The sequence below is a fragment of the Pleurodeles waltl genome, chromosome 4_2 (assembly GCF_031143425.1).
Source record: "Pleurodeles waltl isolate 20211129_DDA chromosome 4_2, aPleWal1.hap1.20221129, whole genome shotgun sequence".
Lineage (NCBI taxonomy): Eukaryota > Metazoa > Chordata > Amphibia > Caudata > Salamandridae > Pleurodeles > Pleurodeles waltl.
In genome coordinates, this window is record NC_090443.1 from 14,231,334 (window position 1) to 14,250,769 (window position 19,436).

The 19,436-nt window shown below is 44.5% G+C and overlaps 1 protein-coding gene across 12 annotated transcripts in view; it reads right to left on the reverse strand.

Moving 5' to 3' along the window:
- Positions 1-19,436, reverse strand: part of CACNA1A (calcium voltage-gated channel subunit alpha1 A) — a 1,156,221-nt gene that overhangs the window by 453,639 nt on the left and 683,146 nt on the right. For all 12 annotated transcript variants that reach the window (XM_069230415.1, XM_069230416.1, XM_069230412.1 and 9 more), the window contains one exon: positions 12,609-12,708. In XM_069230415.1, the coding sequence (XP_069086516.1) occupies positions 12,609-12,708 (100 nt within the window). The remainder of the gene's footprint in view (positions 1-12,608; positions 12,709-19,436) is intronic.

Below are 19,436 nucleotides of genomic sequence, written 5' to 3' on the forward strand. Positions count from 1 at the left end.
CCGTATTTACAAGGTGACGTTAAGCCACAAGAAGTGGCTTAGTTCCACCTTGTAAATATGGCGCAGTGCTAAGCACCACAGGAGTGTCACGATAAGTGATACCTCTGTGGCGCTAGGGGCTTAAAAATATGCCCTTCAGTGTTTAAAATGTATCCTAGACCTCTGGTTGTTGCTTATTCCCATTGTGGTACTGCTCTCCTTGTAAGCACTACTAAAGAAGCAGTTGCTCTATAACTTTATGAATTTGGAAAAATAAACTTTAGTGGTCCACCCCACTCTCAGCCCACACTCCTTTTCACCCATCTGGTTTGTTTTGCTCTCTAGACTCTACCCAGAGCAGTGTGTTATTATTTTTGGCCATCTGAAGAAACGCAGTTGGAGAAGGTGTTGTAACTAAATGGCATAGAATACAGGTGTTGTTTAATCCACAAGAATCACTCACATGGGAGGGGAACGAAATATTGCATTCATGAGCTTAGTAAAAACATTTATTTTTAATATGGGGTTGCCAAAGTGGACATCTGCCTGCAGCTACTACTTCAAGAATAATGTCTTAATAAAATGTGAATGGTAGCTTGTGCAGCAACTTTGCAAATTGGTCTCTGGGAGAAGGAGTCAAAGGGGGATATCTTTCACTGAATAACTCTCAGTTATCCAGGAAAATGTTCATCTTTCTATATAAGATTTAGAATATTTCCTCCTAGGAGCAAAACTCCAAAATGTACCAAAGAGTTTAATTCTTTCAAAGCAAAAAAGCGAAAAGTAACTTGCCAATAACTATGGTTATCCACTGTAGGGATCTTTCATAGATTCACATGCTTCAATTATTTTCCATCATCAGGCTGGAAAATGTCCCTAAACAATGTTAAACAGCGTATGTAAACACTCATTAACATTTCAAACAGCCATAAGCGTTATGTAGTCTGGGGAATTCAGGTTATCTTCAGCACACAGGTTTTGCAGCATTACCAGTACAACTGTTCCCTTTCTTCTTGACTGGGCATCGAAGCAATAGTGCTTAACGAAGACATGATTTGTTCTAAATGTTGTCTCTATACACATTTCATACAGAGTTACTTCAGTGAAGAGAGCATTAGAAGCAACCATGCCCTTTGTAGAGTGAGCTCTGACTCCCCAGATTTAGTTCTGCCTGTCATTTTAAGAGCTGTAGCGACTAAGAACACAATCAATTAGGCCAAACCCTGTTTCTGTCCCTATTTGCCATCCACAGCTCGTACAGAGCCAACCTTGAATGGTCGAGATCTTTAGCCTTTTGCAGGCAGAATTTTATACAGTGTCCCATGTTAAGAGAATGCAACGTTCTTTCTGCCACCATAGTGGACTGTGGTAAAATAAAAGACTATGAGATTTGCCGATTAAAATGAAAAGATGTTGAAACCTTAATGGAACATTTTTTTAATTAAGTTATCCACATAGAAGCCTATCCTCCTCCTTCAGCAGCACACAGCATACCTCCTACAACTTAGTGGGCCGGCTGCGAATTAGTATAAGATCAAAATAAAGCGATTAACACAGCAATACACCGACGACCCAGGGGCTGGCGGCAGTGAAGAGGCATTAATCAAAGCATGAAACTCGTTATAAGAAAACCCCCAAACCCCGAACCCTCCCTCCCTTCCCATTCCATGCACTGCTAACACATCGATAAGTAGGCAACAAGTAAAGTCAGGCTGCAGCACTGAGTGGCTACTAGTCCCCAGTTCCTTCTTCCACCCGTCCCTGTGATGCGACCGGAAGTAAATGCAAGATCCGGAGACAGGACGGGCAAGTCAGTTCCCGGAATTCCTGTGAGAGACTGATAAAGGGGGCACACATGTAGTGTACCTAGAAGGGTCCGGTTCTACAACTAAAGGCAGTTTCTCGATACCCAAAACAAACCAGCATGTGTAATCAGCCGGTATGACGATGTGAATCGTGCCCTATTGTGCCAGTATGACCTGATGAGCAGCATTTAGCGCCAGGGCTATCTGTTGACCTCTACATGAATGTAGAGGATATGTTCATGCATTATAGAGCCCCAATATAGTATAAGCCGGCAACCGTGCTATGGTGGTTGCGAAAGCGATATCAATATCATCAAGGATTTGGTCCCAGAAGCAAGAGAGCTAGGGGCAATGCAGCAGATGTAGGTTGCCACAGCCCCTCCTGCATTCTTGGGACTTATGGGCCGCCCATTATTGTAATCTCTGTGGTGTAAGGTATCAGTAGGAGGCAATCTTATAGGCTGTTTCAGTCCCTGCTATGCAGTGCGTTGTGTCGTAAACCCTATAGTGTATATCAGCCCATTCTTTGGTAGAGAGAGGCCTGCCTATTTCTGCTTCCCACTGCAGCTGGCTTTAAGTTTTAGTCAAGAGCGGATCCTCACCCAAGAGGTTATATAAGTCAGAAACCAAATGTTGGTCATCAGTACTAAGGATGAGCCACTTTTCAAATGATAAAAGTGTGCGCCCTCCCACGGTGCGGGTCGTAGGTCCCAGTGCCCAGTGGCACAGCTGAAGGTGCCTGAAAAGGAGTAGTCGGCTCTAAGTTGTTTGAAGGGAATAAACCCGATGGTGTCAACTAGGGAGCCCAGGCGCTTACAACCGCCCTCATGCTAGTGTTTAAAGTTTTCAGGGTGCAATCTAGGGGTAAAGTCAGGATTGGCTATGACCGGTGCCATAGTAGAGGGGAAGGTTGTGAGCCTGGCCTTTGTGGCTACTGTGTCCCTAACGAGCAGTGTTGCGCTTGTAGTAGGTGAAGAGTAGAGACCTCGAGCTTTGTGTCGTCTCGGTAGCCACATCTCCTTCAAAATATGTGAGCCAGTGACAGATTGGCCATGAAGGTCCAGTGTTTCTCTGGCATTGAGCGGTTTAACTCAATCACAAAACGGAGCTTCTGAGGACTGCTAGCCCTCCCTGCGCTTTGGGGTGGTACATCAAGTGTTTATTCAGGTGCAATTTCTTACCGTCCCATATGAATTTGTTGATGGCCGTTTGCAATGATTTTGAGGCATTTGGCAGTGGGGTGAGGGGAAGTGCCTGGAATATGTATAAGATGCAGGGAGTATGGTCATCTTAACCGTTGTGATCTGGCCCATCCAGGACAGTTAAGATGTTCCCAGGTATTTAGATCCCTGCATGCCTGTGAGAGAAGTTTGAAATAGTTTACAGTCAAAGGGCCAGATTTACAAGGCCCTATCGCCTCCTTGTGCCACATTAGCGTATTTATTTACACTAATGTGGCTCAAGGAGGCAATTTTCATCGCACCATATTTACAAAGTGGCACAGTGCATGCTTTGCTCCACTTTGCGAACCTTTGCACCACATTAGGTATGCATCAGGCAAAAAAGTTATGCAAGGGGGCTTTCCGGCGCTAGGAGGCAAAAATGGCATAGTGCAATCTACAAGATTTCACTGCGCCATATCTGGTGTCATTTAAACACCAGCTCAGAGTAGGTATTTAAAATGATGCAGCCATTGAAATCAATGGGCCTCCTCGTACTTTGCTACATTAGCGTCACAATTTTTGCCGCTGGTGTAGCAAAGCGCCACAGTTGCGTAAAACATGTTGATCCTATTGTTCTAACGACCGCTATAGTGCACCATCTTATAAATACGGGGCTCATGTGATGTCATTAGGTGGGGCAAGGACAATGAAAGAAAAGTGGCACACCAGTACTGATGCACCACTTTCTTCTAAATCTGGCCCAAAATTTTATGTGCGGATTGTGCTAGCATGATACACATATGGGATAGGAAGTCTAGTGCCCATTCATATGGGTACATAGAGCACAAAGCTGTTTCAAGAGCGGGGGAGACCGCAAGATTAAGTATCTGCGATTTTTGAAGGTTGGTTTTGAAACCTGCCACCTCACCAAACGAGCTGAGCTATTCAGTTAGGGCAGGGAGGGATCTCAGAGGGTCTGTGATAGAAAGAATGACATCGTCCACATACAGGCTAGTCAGGTGTTGCGTGCCTCTAAACAGGGTGCCCTTGATGTCTGGGTTACTCCTCAACAGCTGCACTAGGGGCTCCATATAGAGTGCACATAGGAGAGGGGAGAGGAGCAGCCTTGCCTCAACCCTCTCTGAAACGGTAAAGCTGTTGACAGCGTGCCATTGACTTTGATGGATGCCCTAGGAGCATTATAGATGCTCTCAACTCATTTGCAAAAGCGAATTGCTAGGTAAACCTCCAATGAGTAGCAAAAGGATAGGGTCAGTGTGCTTGGTCAAACGCTTTTTCGGTGTCAATGGACAGCAAATGTGCTTCCTTTTGTGACCGGTGTATTTTATCAACCAGGTGCAGTACGCGTTTGGTATTTTCGCTCACCTGGCGGGTCGGTATAAATCCTGCCTGGTCAGGATCAATCAGACCAGGCATTAAGGGGTTAAGACGCAATGCTTAAATGCTAGCAAAGAGCTTCGCATCTATATTTAGTAAAGAAATTGGGTACACAGAGGGTACGATCCTTGCCTGGCTTTGATATAACTGAAATGTGTCTGTGAATGTGCCCGTATTGGCGAAGGAGCTATACAGCCAGGAGAGCAGCAGTACCATTTCATGGCAAAAGATTTTGTAGAACTGGGAGGTAAAGCCGTCTGGGCCAGGAGCTTTCATTGGCGTCAGGTGGGCTATGGCTAAGACTTCCACTAAGTGGATTGGGTCATCTATTGCAGCTGCCTCAGCATCTGGTAATGGAGTGAGGGCAATGTCCTCAAGATACTTCAAGATATCACAGCCTAGAGTGTCAGCGGAGGCATACAGTGTGCTACAGAAGGCTCTAAATGCATCTGCTGCATCTGCCGCTGTCTCCGTCTTGGTGGAGGGCCTGGTATGAACCATTTTGACTGCGCCAGAGTGGGTATTGCTGCACAAATAATGCACAAGCCTCCGTCCGCTGCGATTACTAATTAAGTAGAATTATTCTTAAGGTGTAGTACCATGTACTCAGCCCTGTCTTGGTCAAGGCGCTTGAGGAGAAGTTGGGCCTTTTACAGTTCCCTCCACACCTTCTGAGGGTCAGTGCACTCATATATGGACTCTAAACCTGTCACTCATCTCTCTAGGGCCACTCGTTTCACCTTCCGACATCAATTGTCTTCCACCACTATTGAAATCAACTCCCCCCAGGACTACTAACTTCAGGGCTTCCCTGAGAGATGCTAGTGGCATATCACCCATGTCATTAATGTGCAAGTATGACACTAGCAGTTTTTTAAGAGAAGTGATGTTAGCCTAGGATTGTAGGAGGTTATCCTGTAGCCGCCAGGGAGGGCTTACTGCCAGACAAGCAGGGAGCTGTATTGTCAGGTGTAGCGGAGGGTGGTCCAATGGGGAATATGGGGCAATGGAAGCATCGGTTATCAGCTCCTTCAGGAAGGAGGAGGCCAAGAAGTTGTCAGGAAGGCCTCCTGGTGTTGATTTATGGAGTTAACATTGAGTCGGGTCATATTAAATATGCCCAGTTTAAGGCGGATTGTGAGAAGGCGCCCTCAGACCTCTCCCGTGGTCAACAGAATTTCCCTCGTAAACCCCTGCAAGAAAGTATAGCCACCTTAACCTTCTTGGAGGGTCAAGAGGACCAGAGCTGTCTGGGGAACCAACTAGAGCGCATTCTATGGACATCCTTCTGGAACAGGTGCGTCTCTTCTCCTCAAAGAGGCAGATGTCTTTCTCCAAGTGCTCCAGGAGGGAAAGGATGGCCAGACGCTTGAAGGGGTTATTAAATTCCTTACATTGAAGCTAAGGATCTTCACGTCTATTGTTCACTGGAAAAAGGTATAGGAGCACGTAGGGTCCCCCTTTGTAGATGTCACATCGCAGTGGGGCCCAGCCTGTTAAGAAGTAGTCGCCTTGTCATTGCGTAGCTGAGAAAGTGGTTACACAGTAGTAGGATACCAACATAGTCCCCAATCAAACACAACCAACATACCGAATTCAACCAGTTAAGCAAGCCATAAACAATGGCAAAGTCAATAAGATAGGGCCAAGTGGGCCAGGAGGGCCCACTCTACCTGCCATACATGGGGAAAGCACCATCTTACAGGGGAAGTAAGTTCAATACAGTTCCTCAGTTGTCCACTTCCCCCACTCACCGCCCCTTATCTACCCTGCCCCCCGCATAAGGTCACACATCAGAAAGTCCTATTCAGGGTGTAGTTGCATGTACAGGGTCACCAGTCAGGCCGGGTCCAGATGGTGTGTTACCAGAAGCTTCTAGGATTTCTGCTTGCAGTGGCGTTTCGTTGGGCCCTGTAAATGGAGCCTCCCTGGGCCCACCTGCTGCGATTTATGTAATGCGAAGTGCCAGGCAGGCCTACCGCAGGAACTGTAATTGGTGCAGTTTGCTGTCAAGGTGAAAGATGATTCGGAAGGGGTGTCCCCACGAATAAGAGATCTTGGCGTTCCATAAGTGGGATGTAACTGGTTGGTAGTCTTTTCGTTTCTGGAGGGTAATGGCGGCAAGGTCTTGGTACAATAGAGGTGTGTGGTCTCTAAAGTGGAGGGGATGAAGCTTTCGAGCCCTGCAAAGAATGCCTTGTTTTAGGCCAAAGTCATGCACACAGACTAAGATGTCATCCGGAGGGCAAACCCACGCTGTGGAGTCAATCAAGTTTCATGGTTGGAGGCGCTTTATCCCCCAAGATGGAGCTAAAGAGGGCCATCACGTAAGATTCTAGGTCCGTTCCCTCTGCCGTGGTGGGGACTCCCTGAATGTGGATATTATTCCGCCAGCAGCAGTTCTCCAAATCTTTACTGTGGAGTAGAGTGCTATCTGTTCGTCTTGAAGACAGAGTATTTCTTGTTGCATCTACTCTATTTCTGCGTTTCGTTCACCTTCCTTGTGTACCCGCGTCACAACTCTCTCTCCTACCGCTTCCAGGTGTCTGCGTACCACTTGCTGGTCTGAGGAAAGGCCATTTTTGATGGCTTGCAGGTCTTCCCACAGTGAGGTAAACAAGGCTTCCAGAAAGGAGCACGTCACTGGGCCCTCAGGTTCCTCAGCGTTTAGGGAGGGGTCATCATTTTCTTTTCAGCCTTGGGGGCTCCCGGTGGGTTTCATCAGCATGCCCGTCAGGGACCGGTCCTTCTTGCTTTTAGCCACCATGGTCCCATGTGCTGGTTACTGTGGTCCCCATCAGCACCAGGAGGGTGTCGCCGGGGAGGGCTCAGGTGAGTAATTGGACCTCTGTTCCTCCGTTCCCTTCAGGGGGATGTACAGGTCTTCTCCCGGTTTACTGTCACAGGATCCAGTTCTTACCTGTGGTGAGGACCCTTGACAATAGTCCAGTCAGCAGGGTAGGGCTTTACACTTCCTGCAATTGAGATCCTCCAGTGTTTGAGAAGGCCCATGCAGTGGCTAGTTTGACGAGGGCCAGTTCAGGATATTAGTGTCATGCAGCTGCCCCCAGAGGTTGCCCAGTCCGTAGTGGTGCAGGTAGGTACTTGAGAGCAGGTCCGTCCCCTATGGTTTGTGAGGTGTAGGGCCTGAGCAAGCATGCAGGGAACCAGGCAGCACACAGGGTAAGAAGGATGTGCCAGTCCCTGCGGCAGTGTTGGGGCTTCTTGCAAGCAAGCAAGCACGAGAGGCTCTCTGTAGTTGGCAGGATCCATGGATTTCCAATTGTGCGTAATTCAGTTGACTGGGGTGCAATATCTCTTGTTGGCCACGCTCACCTGAAAGACGCCTGGCCGTCTGTATGTAGCCCTCGGAGTTCCTGGTTGCTGGTGCACTTAGTGCCTCTCCAAGGATTAGTGTCAGCAAGCTGTGGTAGGCAACACCGAGGCCTCGGGCCACCTGTGTTTGGTCAGGACCGCCGTTTGAGAGGCCCCACAGCAGTCCCCAACGGTGCGTCTCCAAGGGCTACCAAGTAACGTGGGCCACCTCTGTCAGCCGGACCAATGGCACCTAGCGAGCCCGGCCCCACATGGTGTGTTGGGGTGGTGGCGCTCCTCAATTGTAAAGCAGAATTCCACCCCTGAGGCGGTGGCCTGGCTGTGAGCCTCTGACGGCAGAGCTGTCCATGCTGTCTTCGGGACAGCTGTTTCAGGTCCTTGGGACACCCTTGGCTCTTCCCCTTCAGAACGGGTGAAATTCAGGCAGCAGGCAGGGCACTACCTGTAGCTGAAGTTTTGCAGGGACAGAGAGACTGGAGGGAGGCAGAGTGCTATCTGTAGCTGAAGGTTGGTGGGGATGGAGAGACTGCAACAGTCGTCTCACCCGTCTGCCATCTTGGCCGCACCCCCATATTGAAGCCTTTAAAATAACTTTGGGATTCATCTGAGCAACCCAGCATCTTTAAAAAAAAAGCACCAATAAGGTTTTTGTATTGGATAGTGCATGAAGTTCAAATATTGTTCTAGCTGGAGGCACATAAAAAGAAAAAAAAATTTTCAGGAAATTCGCTGCATGGTGGCCCTTTGTACTTGCTTGAACGGTGTCTTCATCAACACTACACGTTTTAGTGTAACAGATGAGGTCCTGCTTAGGAAGAATGTCCTTGACAACAAGGGAAATAAGGCTACAAAACTGGAAGCTAGACAACTAAAAAGGCCTTGGCTGACTGTAAGATAACTGGTGGTGCCACTGCCATCAGCAGCACAACTGATGGTTGTACTGTCAGTTAGTTTTGCAGTTGTCTCTTTAGAAACTGAGAAACTGAAGACACTACAGACAATCCTATGTTTTATGGGTTTTTTTGTTTGACAGAAACTTATACCTGACCTATGAGTGTGTTTTTCTAGGGACATCATAAACTTTTACAGCAACTGACTATAAAGAGAATACTTTCTGTTGTTGTGGCAGTCTGTGGCTCAGCCACAATACATCTAAATACGGCAGGTGGAACACCATCGACTTGGCGGTGTTTTCGAGTCCTGCCGCCCTGGCGGATTGGCAGAAATACCGCCAAGATCTAAATCAGGCCCTTAGTTTTATTTCTAAAAGACGAAGTGATATTCTAGGTTGCAGCATGTTATTGACTATGTTGCTCCTATTGGATGCTCTCTTTTTTTTCAGCACACAAGTGCTTTAATTCAGGCCACCAATGACCTATTCTACTATTTTCTGAAACAACGCTGCTCTCTTGAATCCAGATAAGGACTGCTGAAGCAGGTGTCTTAACTAGAAATAATTAATGAGTGTTTATGTATTTGGAATAATTGAATTATGCAGAAAATGCATAACATATGCATAACATATGCATACACAGAGAAAAGTAATGCATGCGTTTGGAAACGTGACCTCAAAGAATGGCCACCATTATTCACAAAATGTACTAATTAATGATTTATACTTATGAAAATATTAAAAATGTACTAGACTAATGTAGTAATATATCATATGTAGGGTTATGAAGTATGTTCTAGCTTATTAATTGTAGGCTTTAACTTAGCGAGTGTCTGTCCTAGTTTTGCAAGGCCTCATGCAGAAGCTGTATTTCTTAGTGGTTAATAAAAATACTGACAGAGTGAGCTAAAACTGTGAAATGCCCATTGTCTTGTTAAAAGTGCTTAACCGAAGCTTTCTGTGAGAACCAACGAACAGATGATGATGTTTTTGGCAATGTAACAAATCGTGTGTAATGTGTGTGAGATGTACTTTCCCAGGACTTGAACAATGAAGACACTGACTGGAGATGAAGACGCAACAAAGTTGTTACCTGACAAGCCGGATGATGAGGACATCGTAAAGTGGACCAATCAACTTCATGTGAAGAGCGAAATATTAGAATTCATAGATTTGGTATAGAAATATTATTGGGTAGAGTATAAATGTACGATTGACTGACCAATGGGGAATTAGGCGATAGTTTAGGTGACTTTGATATAACAACGCAACAGAGGAGACTTATTCAGATTAGACTTATGCACATATTGAGAGAAGAATAGACTTTAGAAGAGATCGAGATTCTGTCATTGGGCTCCTACTCTCTGATGCTTTGCTGATCGATTGATGACCTGAGGACAAAGACTGATTCTGCTTGCTGACCCATACCGTGGATAGGTAGATATGACAATGTGACTTTTATGCATTTTTATGCCTTTTCTTACTAGGTATCAACTGCGCTGTTTTGATAGACTCGTAGCTAGAGGTTTTCTAAATTTGTGTTCTAAATTGTTTTGCATGAAACCCAACTTGCTGATGCTAATCTGATTGTTAGTTGAGGACACTCAACCTTAATTGACGAATACAGAAACTGACTGACAAGTTATTTTGCTGAATTCTATGTATCATATATCCTTATTGCAGCTGAGTCTGCTATTGATCTGCACTGTAACCTTGGAATGTGTTGTGATTCAAACTTTGATTATATTGCGTTTCTTCCGCCGCTTTTGTCAACCAGTATTGTTCCTATATGTGTTTCATTTGATTTCAGATTAATCTACATGACTTTCACATTGTTATTATAAGGGAAATAAACTTTCTAAACTTTTAATAAAGGTGTGGTTATTCATGGCTGAAAGGTCATGGTGCTTGGTATTTACCGACTCCATTGATTATTGATTTTATTGATTACTATTGATTGTTGATTATTGTGAATTGATTATTTATTCATGTACTGGAGCTATGGCGAGAACATCTTAAACGAGTCAAAAGGTTCATCGACTATTCGCGTCCCCTTGTAAGTTTACTTATTAAGATCTGATGCACTAACAGGTTACCAGGTTAACAGCTGATTTAGAGGATGGTGAACAGAGTTTAATACGTTGGGATGGCAGAGGACATTACCTCTGGCATCAGGAGCCTTTGCCTGCCAAATTTAGAGATGTTCCTCGACCCCCACAGGCATCTCTCTATATTCACAGGAACTGCCATCATGGCAGCTCAAGTCAATATAGGTAAGGTTTTATGGATGGTACTGTCAGCCACTAAGGTGGTCATCAAACTTTTCATATCTTTTGTTTTTCAAAATCAAACTTCCCAAAGTGGGAATTTGTTTTTGAAAAACAAAGAAGCGAATGACCCCCACACCCTGGGAGTGTTCTCTCAGGGTGTGGGGGTCATTTCCTGTCCCTCACCACCAGAGTTTTCTTTGTGGTGTCGGAAAGGGGAAAAAGGCATTCCACTGATTACCCAAAAAAGGGTGTAGAGTGTATTTCCATTCCTCCAATGGCATCTAATCTATGGTGCCATGTGATGAAGAATTTCATTGGTGAAGCAAACAGAAGCTCCTTCGACAGAATACTTAAGGTCTGCCCATTTCTCAATCAGAAAGGGGAAATGAGAGTTTGGGAGGCAGGGTAGTCTTCCACGTCTGCAACAGAGTACTCACTCCAACAAACCCAAAATCAGGTCCATAGTGTTTAGACTTCAGTTTCAAACTCCTTCACATTTACACAGCGTTTTAAAACTTTCGTTTTTCAATACAGAGGTTTTAGGTATATCTTTCGTTAACCTACTAGCATTATTTAACTTTCTAAACAGTTGCCTGAAAAAGCATTTCGTATGCACAAGAGTCCACAGGTTAAGAACCCCTGCTGCAGAACACAATACTTGTCCATGATCAGGCAGTGAAAAGATGGTAGGTAAACAAATCTCTTAACTGGGGCGTATAACAGAGACAATTCTGAGCAAAAGTCTTTGATTTGAGCAGTACATTAGCCTCACGAAAACTTAATTCTGCACCCCAGGTGAAGGCACAAAATTGATGTATAATCCGTGTTGAAATGATGGTGACTAAAATCTCAAGTCAACGGTTTATTACTATAGTAGTTGTTGTCTCAAAGGTTGTGCATGTTTATTGTAATAAGATTAACACTTAAATAGCAACACAATAGGATGAGTTTTTCTTAGTGGGTTGAACCAAGGGAATTCATCAGTCTTTTCTGTCCAACCTGTATTACAGACAAATATTCTGTGCTGTGGTATTCTGATAGGGTACCTGCTTTGATCACAAAATAAGCTTACAATAAACTGCTTTAACTCATGAGTCTGCTAAGTCATAACTAAAAAGTCAGTACTGAGTTGAACGTGCTAGAAAGACTATTGATTTTTGCCTAGAAAAATAAATGTATTCATTTGGTTTTGCATTGTTTCCTTATCAAGTGCTGCTCTGATTTCCCAGTATTTGTTAGGCTAATTCAAATAACGCTTAACTAAGCTTTAAAGCACAGTGTACGAAGCGTCCAAAACTGAAGTCAGTGGTGGAATATAGATCCCTCTGCTTTTAAGCGAGGAAAGTAACTATCCAACGTCTGACCAGTGAGAGACAAATAGATCACCCTGCATGGGCTGCCCTTGAGCAGTTTGACCACCACCTGGCTTATAATTGGAAGTGATAAAAAGCAGTACACAGTAGGCCTTCTTTCATCTCTAATATGTCTAAGCAACACCTGGGAACAATGGCAAAATCTAAAATAGAGCTATTTCATAGGTAGTTAGTTAGTGACAAACAATTCAACAATAGGCATATTTCTCGTTTTTGCTCTTCAGAGCGATTTAGTCGAGAAGCTACAAGAGAAAGGAAGTATGAAGGGTGGCTAATAAATGATATAAAAATGCACCCAATCAACAAGTTAATGCTGTCAGTGGCTAACATAAAAGTATTTACATTTACTCGAAGTATCAAAGAATGCCTAGCACACAGAAGCTGCAACTTACCTTGAGCTTGGGCAGGCGCTTAATAGTCTTAAGGGGCCTCAGAACTCGCAGGACACGAAGCGATTTGATGGTGTTGATGTCTTTCCCTTTGCTGCCACCACTGTGTACATACAGACATGGGAAATATAATCACTTAGAGAGCACAACAATGATGTCTGAAACGCTGAAATTAATCTCAGCCACTGTCAGTGACACTTTTTTTTCTTTTTCTTATGAGTGAAGAGAGAGCACAGATAAAAAAGAGCCAGCAATAAAAACATCCAACTAAAACTGCTTCTATCCAAGAGCATGCTGTTGAGCCTGTCAGGCACACACAGGGCACCCAGTACAGTTTAAAGGTGTTATGCCTGAGAATTGGACACACGACTCAGAACAGCCTGAGGGACATTTACTGCTAGCAGAGACTGGTACTCAGGATAATGAACTGGCATTCTCGTCACAGAAGTGTGAACTCAGGACAATACGGTCTTAGAAACAGGCTGTACTCCCAGTGGAATTGACCTCAGTGTATTGGACTAACCTGAAAAGTGCCCTTCCTGAGATTAAGGCTTAGGATACAGAATGCGTCATTCTAAGGGCCAGCTGCCCTCCATGACCCTGGGGCACAGGACACTGGGCACGTCTGAGGACCCTCCCCTAAGAAAAGGAAATAGGACTTCTTAGAGGCGGTGAACATCTCTGAGGGTGGTATTTAAAAATAAGTTGTCTTGCTTCGAGGCCTACTGAATACACTGAGACCAAGCTCTGAGTGAGGCTCTCCAGATCCCATTCTGAATCCTGAAATAGTGAATTCAAGCCTTAGCGAGGAGTTCCTCTAACGCAAAGGCAGGTCATTATCCTGAGACTGAAATTCACATTTTCAATGGTACCAGCAACACTTGGTCAGAGTGCTCTTAAAGAGAATTCTTTAAATCCAGCCACCTGCACTGTCCTGTGCAAAGTGCTAGTCCATACAATCACACTGATCCCAAAATCCCTACCCTGGTAGTTGAAGAATATATGTGGGTATCCCCGACCCGCTCTCATTCACTGATATATATATATATATATATATATATATATATATATATATATATATATATATATATATATATAAATACAGACAGATAGCTAGATAGATAGATAGATAGATAGATAGATAGATAGATAGATAGATAGATAGATAGATAGATAGATAGATAGATAGATAGATAGATAGATTAGCTGTAAGAGTACTGGAATAGAGCTGTAATACTATTCATGGGGTGTAAAATCCAGTAACAAATTGCATCCTGCGCTCCAAAGGTATGAGCCCCAAGGTTTTTCCTAACAAAAGTGGGGCTACTGAGTTCAAAGGGTACAACGTGTCCAAGGGTGTCCAATTGGGAAAGGTCTCAGAGTCAGTTTTCAGAATTAGAAAATCAAGGTATAGTCCAAGCTTCTGAAGTATAGCCTAGGAGCACTGGGTTTCCACCGCTTTATATATGGTCTGAGGCGCAAGCAATGGCTTCAGTAAGCATTCTAAAGCTCATAGTTGAGAAACAGGGTAACAATGGCTGTTCGGTTCACTATTTTATAGCTACCACATAATGCTGCATGCAATTAAAAAAACAGCTATACAGCTCATAGGACCCCTTTTAAAGGGATACTTGTGCTTTTTAAGCCTCAAAGTAACCCACTATGACAGCTCTCAAACCTGCAGATCTAAGCTCAGGTTTTTCACAATCAGTGAATCAATCGACATGCAGGATGGCTGAGTGAACCGCTCACCAGGTTCCTATCAGTGTTGCAGATTACTAGTAAAGGGCACTAAACAGACAGATCAAACCACCAGGAGACAACTTGGCAGGACAATAAAACCAGACTCAGTGGAGGGACGTTGGCAGACCTTCATTTGGGTGTCACAAGGGTAAAAACATTTCTAGCTATCGCATCAAGAATTTTCAATTCTATTAAGGACACGGAGGCGAGGATTATGTTTTCTCTTTCTTTAATGGAAAACCACAGCATCCAATCAAAACTTTTAAACATCAAAACTACACCTTCCAGAAACATGGTAGTCCATACACTGACCATCCCTTGTCAGCCCTACTGTATATATGTCCTTGTAAACACAGTCCTTCCTCTTTCTTTGCAACTATTGGGAATTTAACACCTTGAAACTCCAACCAAACTGGAACTGCAGCAAAGTATTGAAACCCAACAGGTTTAATTTGGATCCATCTCTCTGCACAGAACTTCTGTATTCATATGTGAACTCCCACATCCTCATTTATTGCCTGATCCTAGGGACAAAGAGACATGCTAATACCATAGCACTTGGTAATAATATAACAAATGGGTGGGCATACTCAATTCAAACTTATTATAGAAAAAACATCTATAATAACATCAGGTATTGATAACATTGCATGCATATCTATATGACTCCTATGGGTGGGATAATCCTCGCCTTGGTGTCCATAATAGAATTAAAAGTTCTTGACTCAAAAGCTAGAATTCTTTTTATTCTATGGCAGGACCGGAGGCTTTCGGATTATGCTAGTTTAAAGCTAATTCATCATTGCCAAAGCCACATCAACAACAAGTTTATGATAAAATATCTTAAAGGTAGATCTGAAGACCAATCTGCAGCGGCCATGATGTCTTCAAGTCAGGAACCTATGAAAAAAGCTTTCGGCGCCATGGCGCCTCAAACAGAATTTGCTCCACACTTTGTAATATCAATTCCAGCCTCCTCTAATATCCACTTGACCCATCTTGCCAGGGTGGCCGCAGACATTGGTCTATGCGGATTCTGTAGGGAAATTAATAATTGACCTTGGGCATCCCTACGAAACTTTCTAATCGAAGCCTCATAATCTTTCAAACATTGTACCACACATAATTTCGTTTTATGGGGAAAAGCTGGATATGAAATACCATGTGAAGCAGTTTTGGTGCATTTAGAAACAATAAAAGAAACTCCAGAGGGAGTTAATTCTCTACCTGATAAATTCAGTGCCCGGACATCTGAAACAGTCTGCGTGATACTACGCACAAAAGGAAAGTAAGCTTTGCAGATAATTGTTTACATGACAAATCTTCATTACAAGGCCATGCCCATAAAAACGTAAAACAACATCCACATCCCATAAAGTCGAATATTTGGGTTGCAGGGGATTCACCATTCTTATACCTCTAAGAAGCTTACAAACCAAGGGATGTTCCCCAACAGGTTTACTTTCCAAATGCATATGGCCAACCGAAATCGCTGACCTGAAATTATTAATAGTCCTGTATGCCAACCCTTGCAATGCTAGATTAGAAAGGAAATTGATAATCATATTAACGGTTGTCCCCAAGGGATCAACACCGTTCTCTACACCAACCAACCCATCTCTTCCATGCAGACTCGTATCTCTTATGAGTGGAAGGGGGCCAGGACAAAAAAAACATAGCGTCCTTCAAAACTCCCAGCACCTGCCAGCGTTACTGGAAAGCTTCCACACCATAAGGAATAAGTGACCCACTATTACCAGTGGATGAGGAAGACTCAACGGGTCTAAAAGTAGAGACTGATAGGGCGGGATCTAAACAGGAAGGGCACATGCTAACCACATTGCCACTAGGAACCAGGGTTGGGTTTTCCAAAGAGGGGCCACCAAGACAATTTCAGCCGACCTCCTCCGTACCTGAGAGAGTACTCTCTGAATCAAGGAGAATGGGGTAAAGACATAGAGAAGCCCGCCTGGCCATGTCTGCAGAAATGCATCTGACCTCGCTGCCAGAGGATCATGTCTCCAACTGCAAAATAACGGGAGTTGAGAGTTCAGGTGAGACGTCCCCACTGCTGATGGAAACTGTGAAACACTCCGGATCTAGCTTCCAATCGCTGCCATCCCTCAGGAACCGAGCATTCCAATCAGCTATCATATTGGACCATCCCGGGATGTATTTGGCTGTCACATTTATATGATGTCGAAGACAAAAGGTCCAAAACTCTTTGGCAATCTCTGCCACAACTTGAGACCTGGTACCCCCAAGACAATTGATATAACAGACGGCTGAGATGTTGTCCATGCATAAAAGGATGCAACAACTCATCTTGCTGGAAGACAATGACTAAATCGCAAAGGCTCCTACTAGAAGCTCCAAAAAATTGATGTGGAGGCACAACCCCTATGAAGACCAGCGACCTCCAGTCTGCACTGATCCACAAAGCACTCCCCAACCCCAGCGACGGGCTTCGGATTCTGTCATCAACTCTGGAGAGGACGCTAAAGTGGTCCTGCCAGTCCACGCACCCTTATGATCCAGCCACTATGTTATCTCTGCTCGAGCCTCGCTCGACAGAAGAATCTGTTCTGAATAAGCTAAGCCCTTGCAAAGGTGCAAGATCTTCAAACGTTGAAGGGTCTGATAATGTAGGGGCCCCAGAAAAATCTCCTGAATTGAAGATGCCTGAAGACCGATTAGGCGAGCAAGAGTCCTCAATGATATAGTTGGTGAGGCAAGGACTCTCCTCAATTCTTTCTTGATTGAATTCTGTTTGGGGAGGGGAAGTTTCAATTAAGTCTGTAGAGAATCTACCTGAAAATTTGGACAGGGTCAGGTTGGATTTGTCTGAACTGATCAGAAACCATAAAATTTTGTAGGGTCTTGACAGCCCAAGACAGGTGCAACCAAATCCTCTCTTCGCTTTGTGCCATGATTAAAACATTGTCTAGATAAATGATAAGAAACACACACTTTTCTCTAAGAACTGCACCACTCGTCTTAAGAGCTTGGTAAAGCACCAAGGGGCTGATGAAAGACCAAATGGGAGGACGGTAAACATGAACAAGTGATCTTGCCAGTGGAATTGTAGAAACTGTTGGTGAGGGGCGTAGATGGGAATTGTTAAATAAGCATCCTTTAGGGCTAAACGCACTAGCCAATCGCCTTCCTGAAAAAGGTCTGGTAAAAGATGGATATCCTCCATCTTGAAGTGATGATACACTATCCAAGAATTGAAAGAATTAGGTTGAGAACCAAACGAAAGCCCCTGCCTTTTTTCTGCACTAGGAATATCAGATTCACGAATCCCGCTGGATTGGGATCCATCCTGACAGTCACTTGTTGTCTATAAAACTGCTCTCTGTTTGGGTAAAATATATGGGGAGAAGAGGAAAAACTTGTTGTTGGGTGGAGTACAACTCTAGCCTGTAACCTCAAACCGTCTGCAGTAACCCAAGAATCCTGAGATATATGTTCCCATGCTACGAAGTGCCATTGTGTCCTCCCTCCTAGAATCACTTCTGAAAAGTGGATGACTCTCACCTGCTGGAGCGGCATCCACTGCATTGAATCTGCTTTGGTTACCGCCTCAATAGGAATATCCCCGACCTCACTAGGCCCTGGTGGGGTAGAAACCTGGGGAGAATTGGTAACCATCTCTGGTGCGGGGGTAGCCTCCAGAGGTCTAATATAATCCACGGCCTAGACCTCGACCACGATAGCATCTGGCTTTGGTAAAAAGGCCCCCACTGAACATCTTCTTCATAGATTTCTGCCCCTTATCCAGGGCTGAAATAGTGGTGACGCTTTTCCATAAATCTTTTACGATTTGTTGCAGACAAGACGACTATTTGCCATTGAACCTGCCTCAACGGAGAACAGCTCGGCCAGCTTAGGGTCAATATGCATCAGGAAGGACTTTCGCCTTTCGGCGGACATAGCGCAATTGGGGATACCCAATATACAAATGGCCCTTTGTGCCCATTCTCGGATCATCTCAGGGTCTAAAGGTGACTGTGTCTCCTTCGCTTGTACCGCCAATTCAAGGATCTTGGTAAGCACTCCTGCGATGTCAAGGAGCTTGTCTTGATATCCCTTCCAAGCTCTGTACAGGTCCTTTTTTGGTTCGTTCGCAAATTTCTTTAAGAAGGTAGCCATACTAGGGTCTAATTCTGGGGTATTAGCCACCTTGCCCGGGAGAGAAGGTTGGGGACATTCAGAATGCAGAGTACTGCGTATATCCTTGTCGAAATCCTTACATAATTTGTCTTGAATGTAATGGGCTACTTCCATGCACAGGATCCATTCCACAGGATGGGGGTGAATTATGTGTTCAGGGTCGAAGTACAGGTTTTTTAGTGCTTGAGGCTCTTCCGTCATGTGGTGAGTCTTCCTCTTATGTTTAGTCACTAATGTAGGGTCCTCGTGCTGGTGATTCGAATCTGAAGAGTGAGAAGAGGATGAGAGATGGGTTTCTGTCAGATAAGTGGATAGCAAAGAAAAAGACCCAGAGGAATCTAGGGTTGAACAGGACCCGTACTCATGATCCTTAAGCACTGAAGCTGCCATCTTTGCTAGGATCTCGGCCAAAGATGTAGGACCCATATAGGCTCTCTGGGCAACACCCAAATCTGATGGTTGGCCATCTCTGGCTTCACTCGCTGAGGGCGGGTCTCCCCAACAATTCCAGTTGCCCAAATCTCATTAGGGGCCGCATAAATGGCTTGAGAGCCTTTATAAGAGCCTAGTTGACAGAGTCCTGGACTTGGTTGCCCAAGGCATCCACTAGTCTCTCCTCCATTTGGCGTTCAAAGGGCACTTCAGGAGTGTCTTGATAGCAATTGTCCTCTCTGGCATAGTATGCCATCACTAGGTCAGCAAGAGGAATTGAATTCAAGGGGAATTAGCTCAGCAGGTCTAAGTTCTTTAAATCAATATATGTACTGTTCTCAGAGACAAAGTTTCAGTCAGCCAATCTCATAGTGAGGGTGGAGGGAGCACCTACCAATCCCCTAGGCCAGAGCCTTCACATTTTTGCACCCGTCGGGAGTTGTGAAGGCCTACCGAAGAGGAAAAATCTTAGTGCGCTCT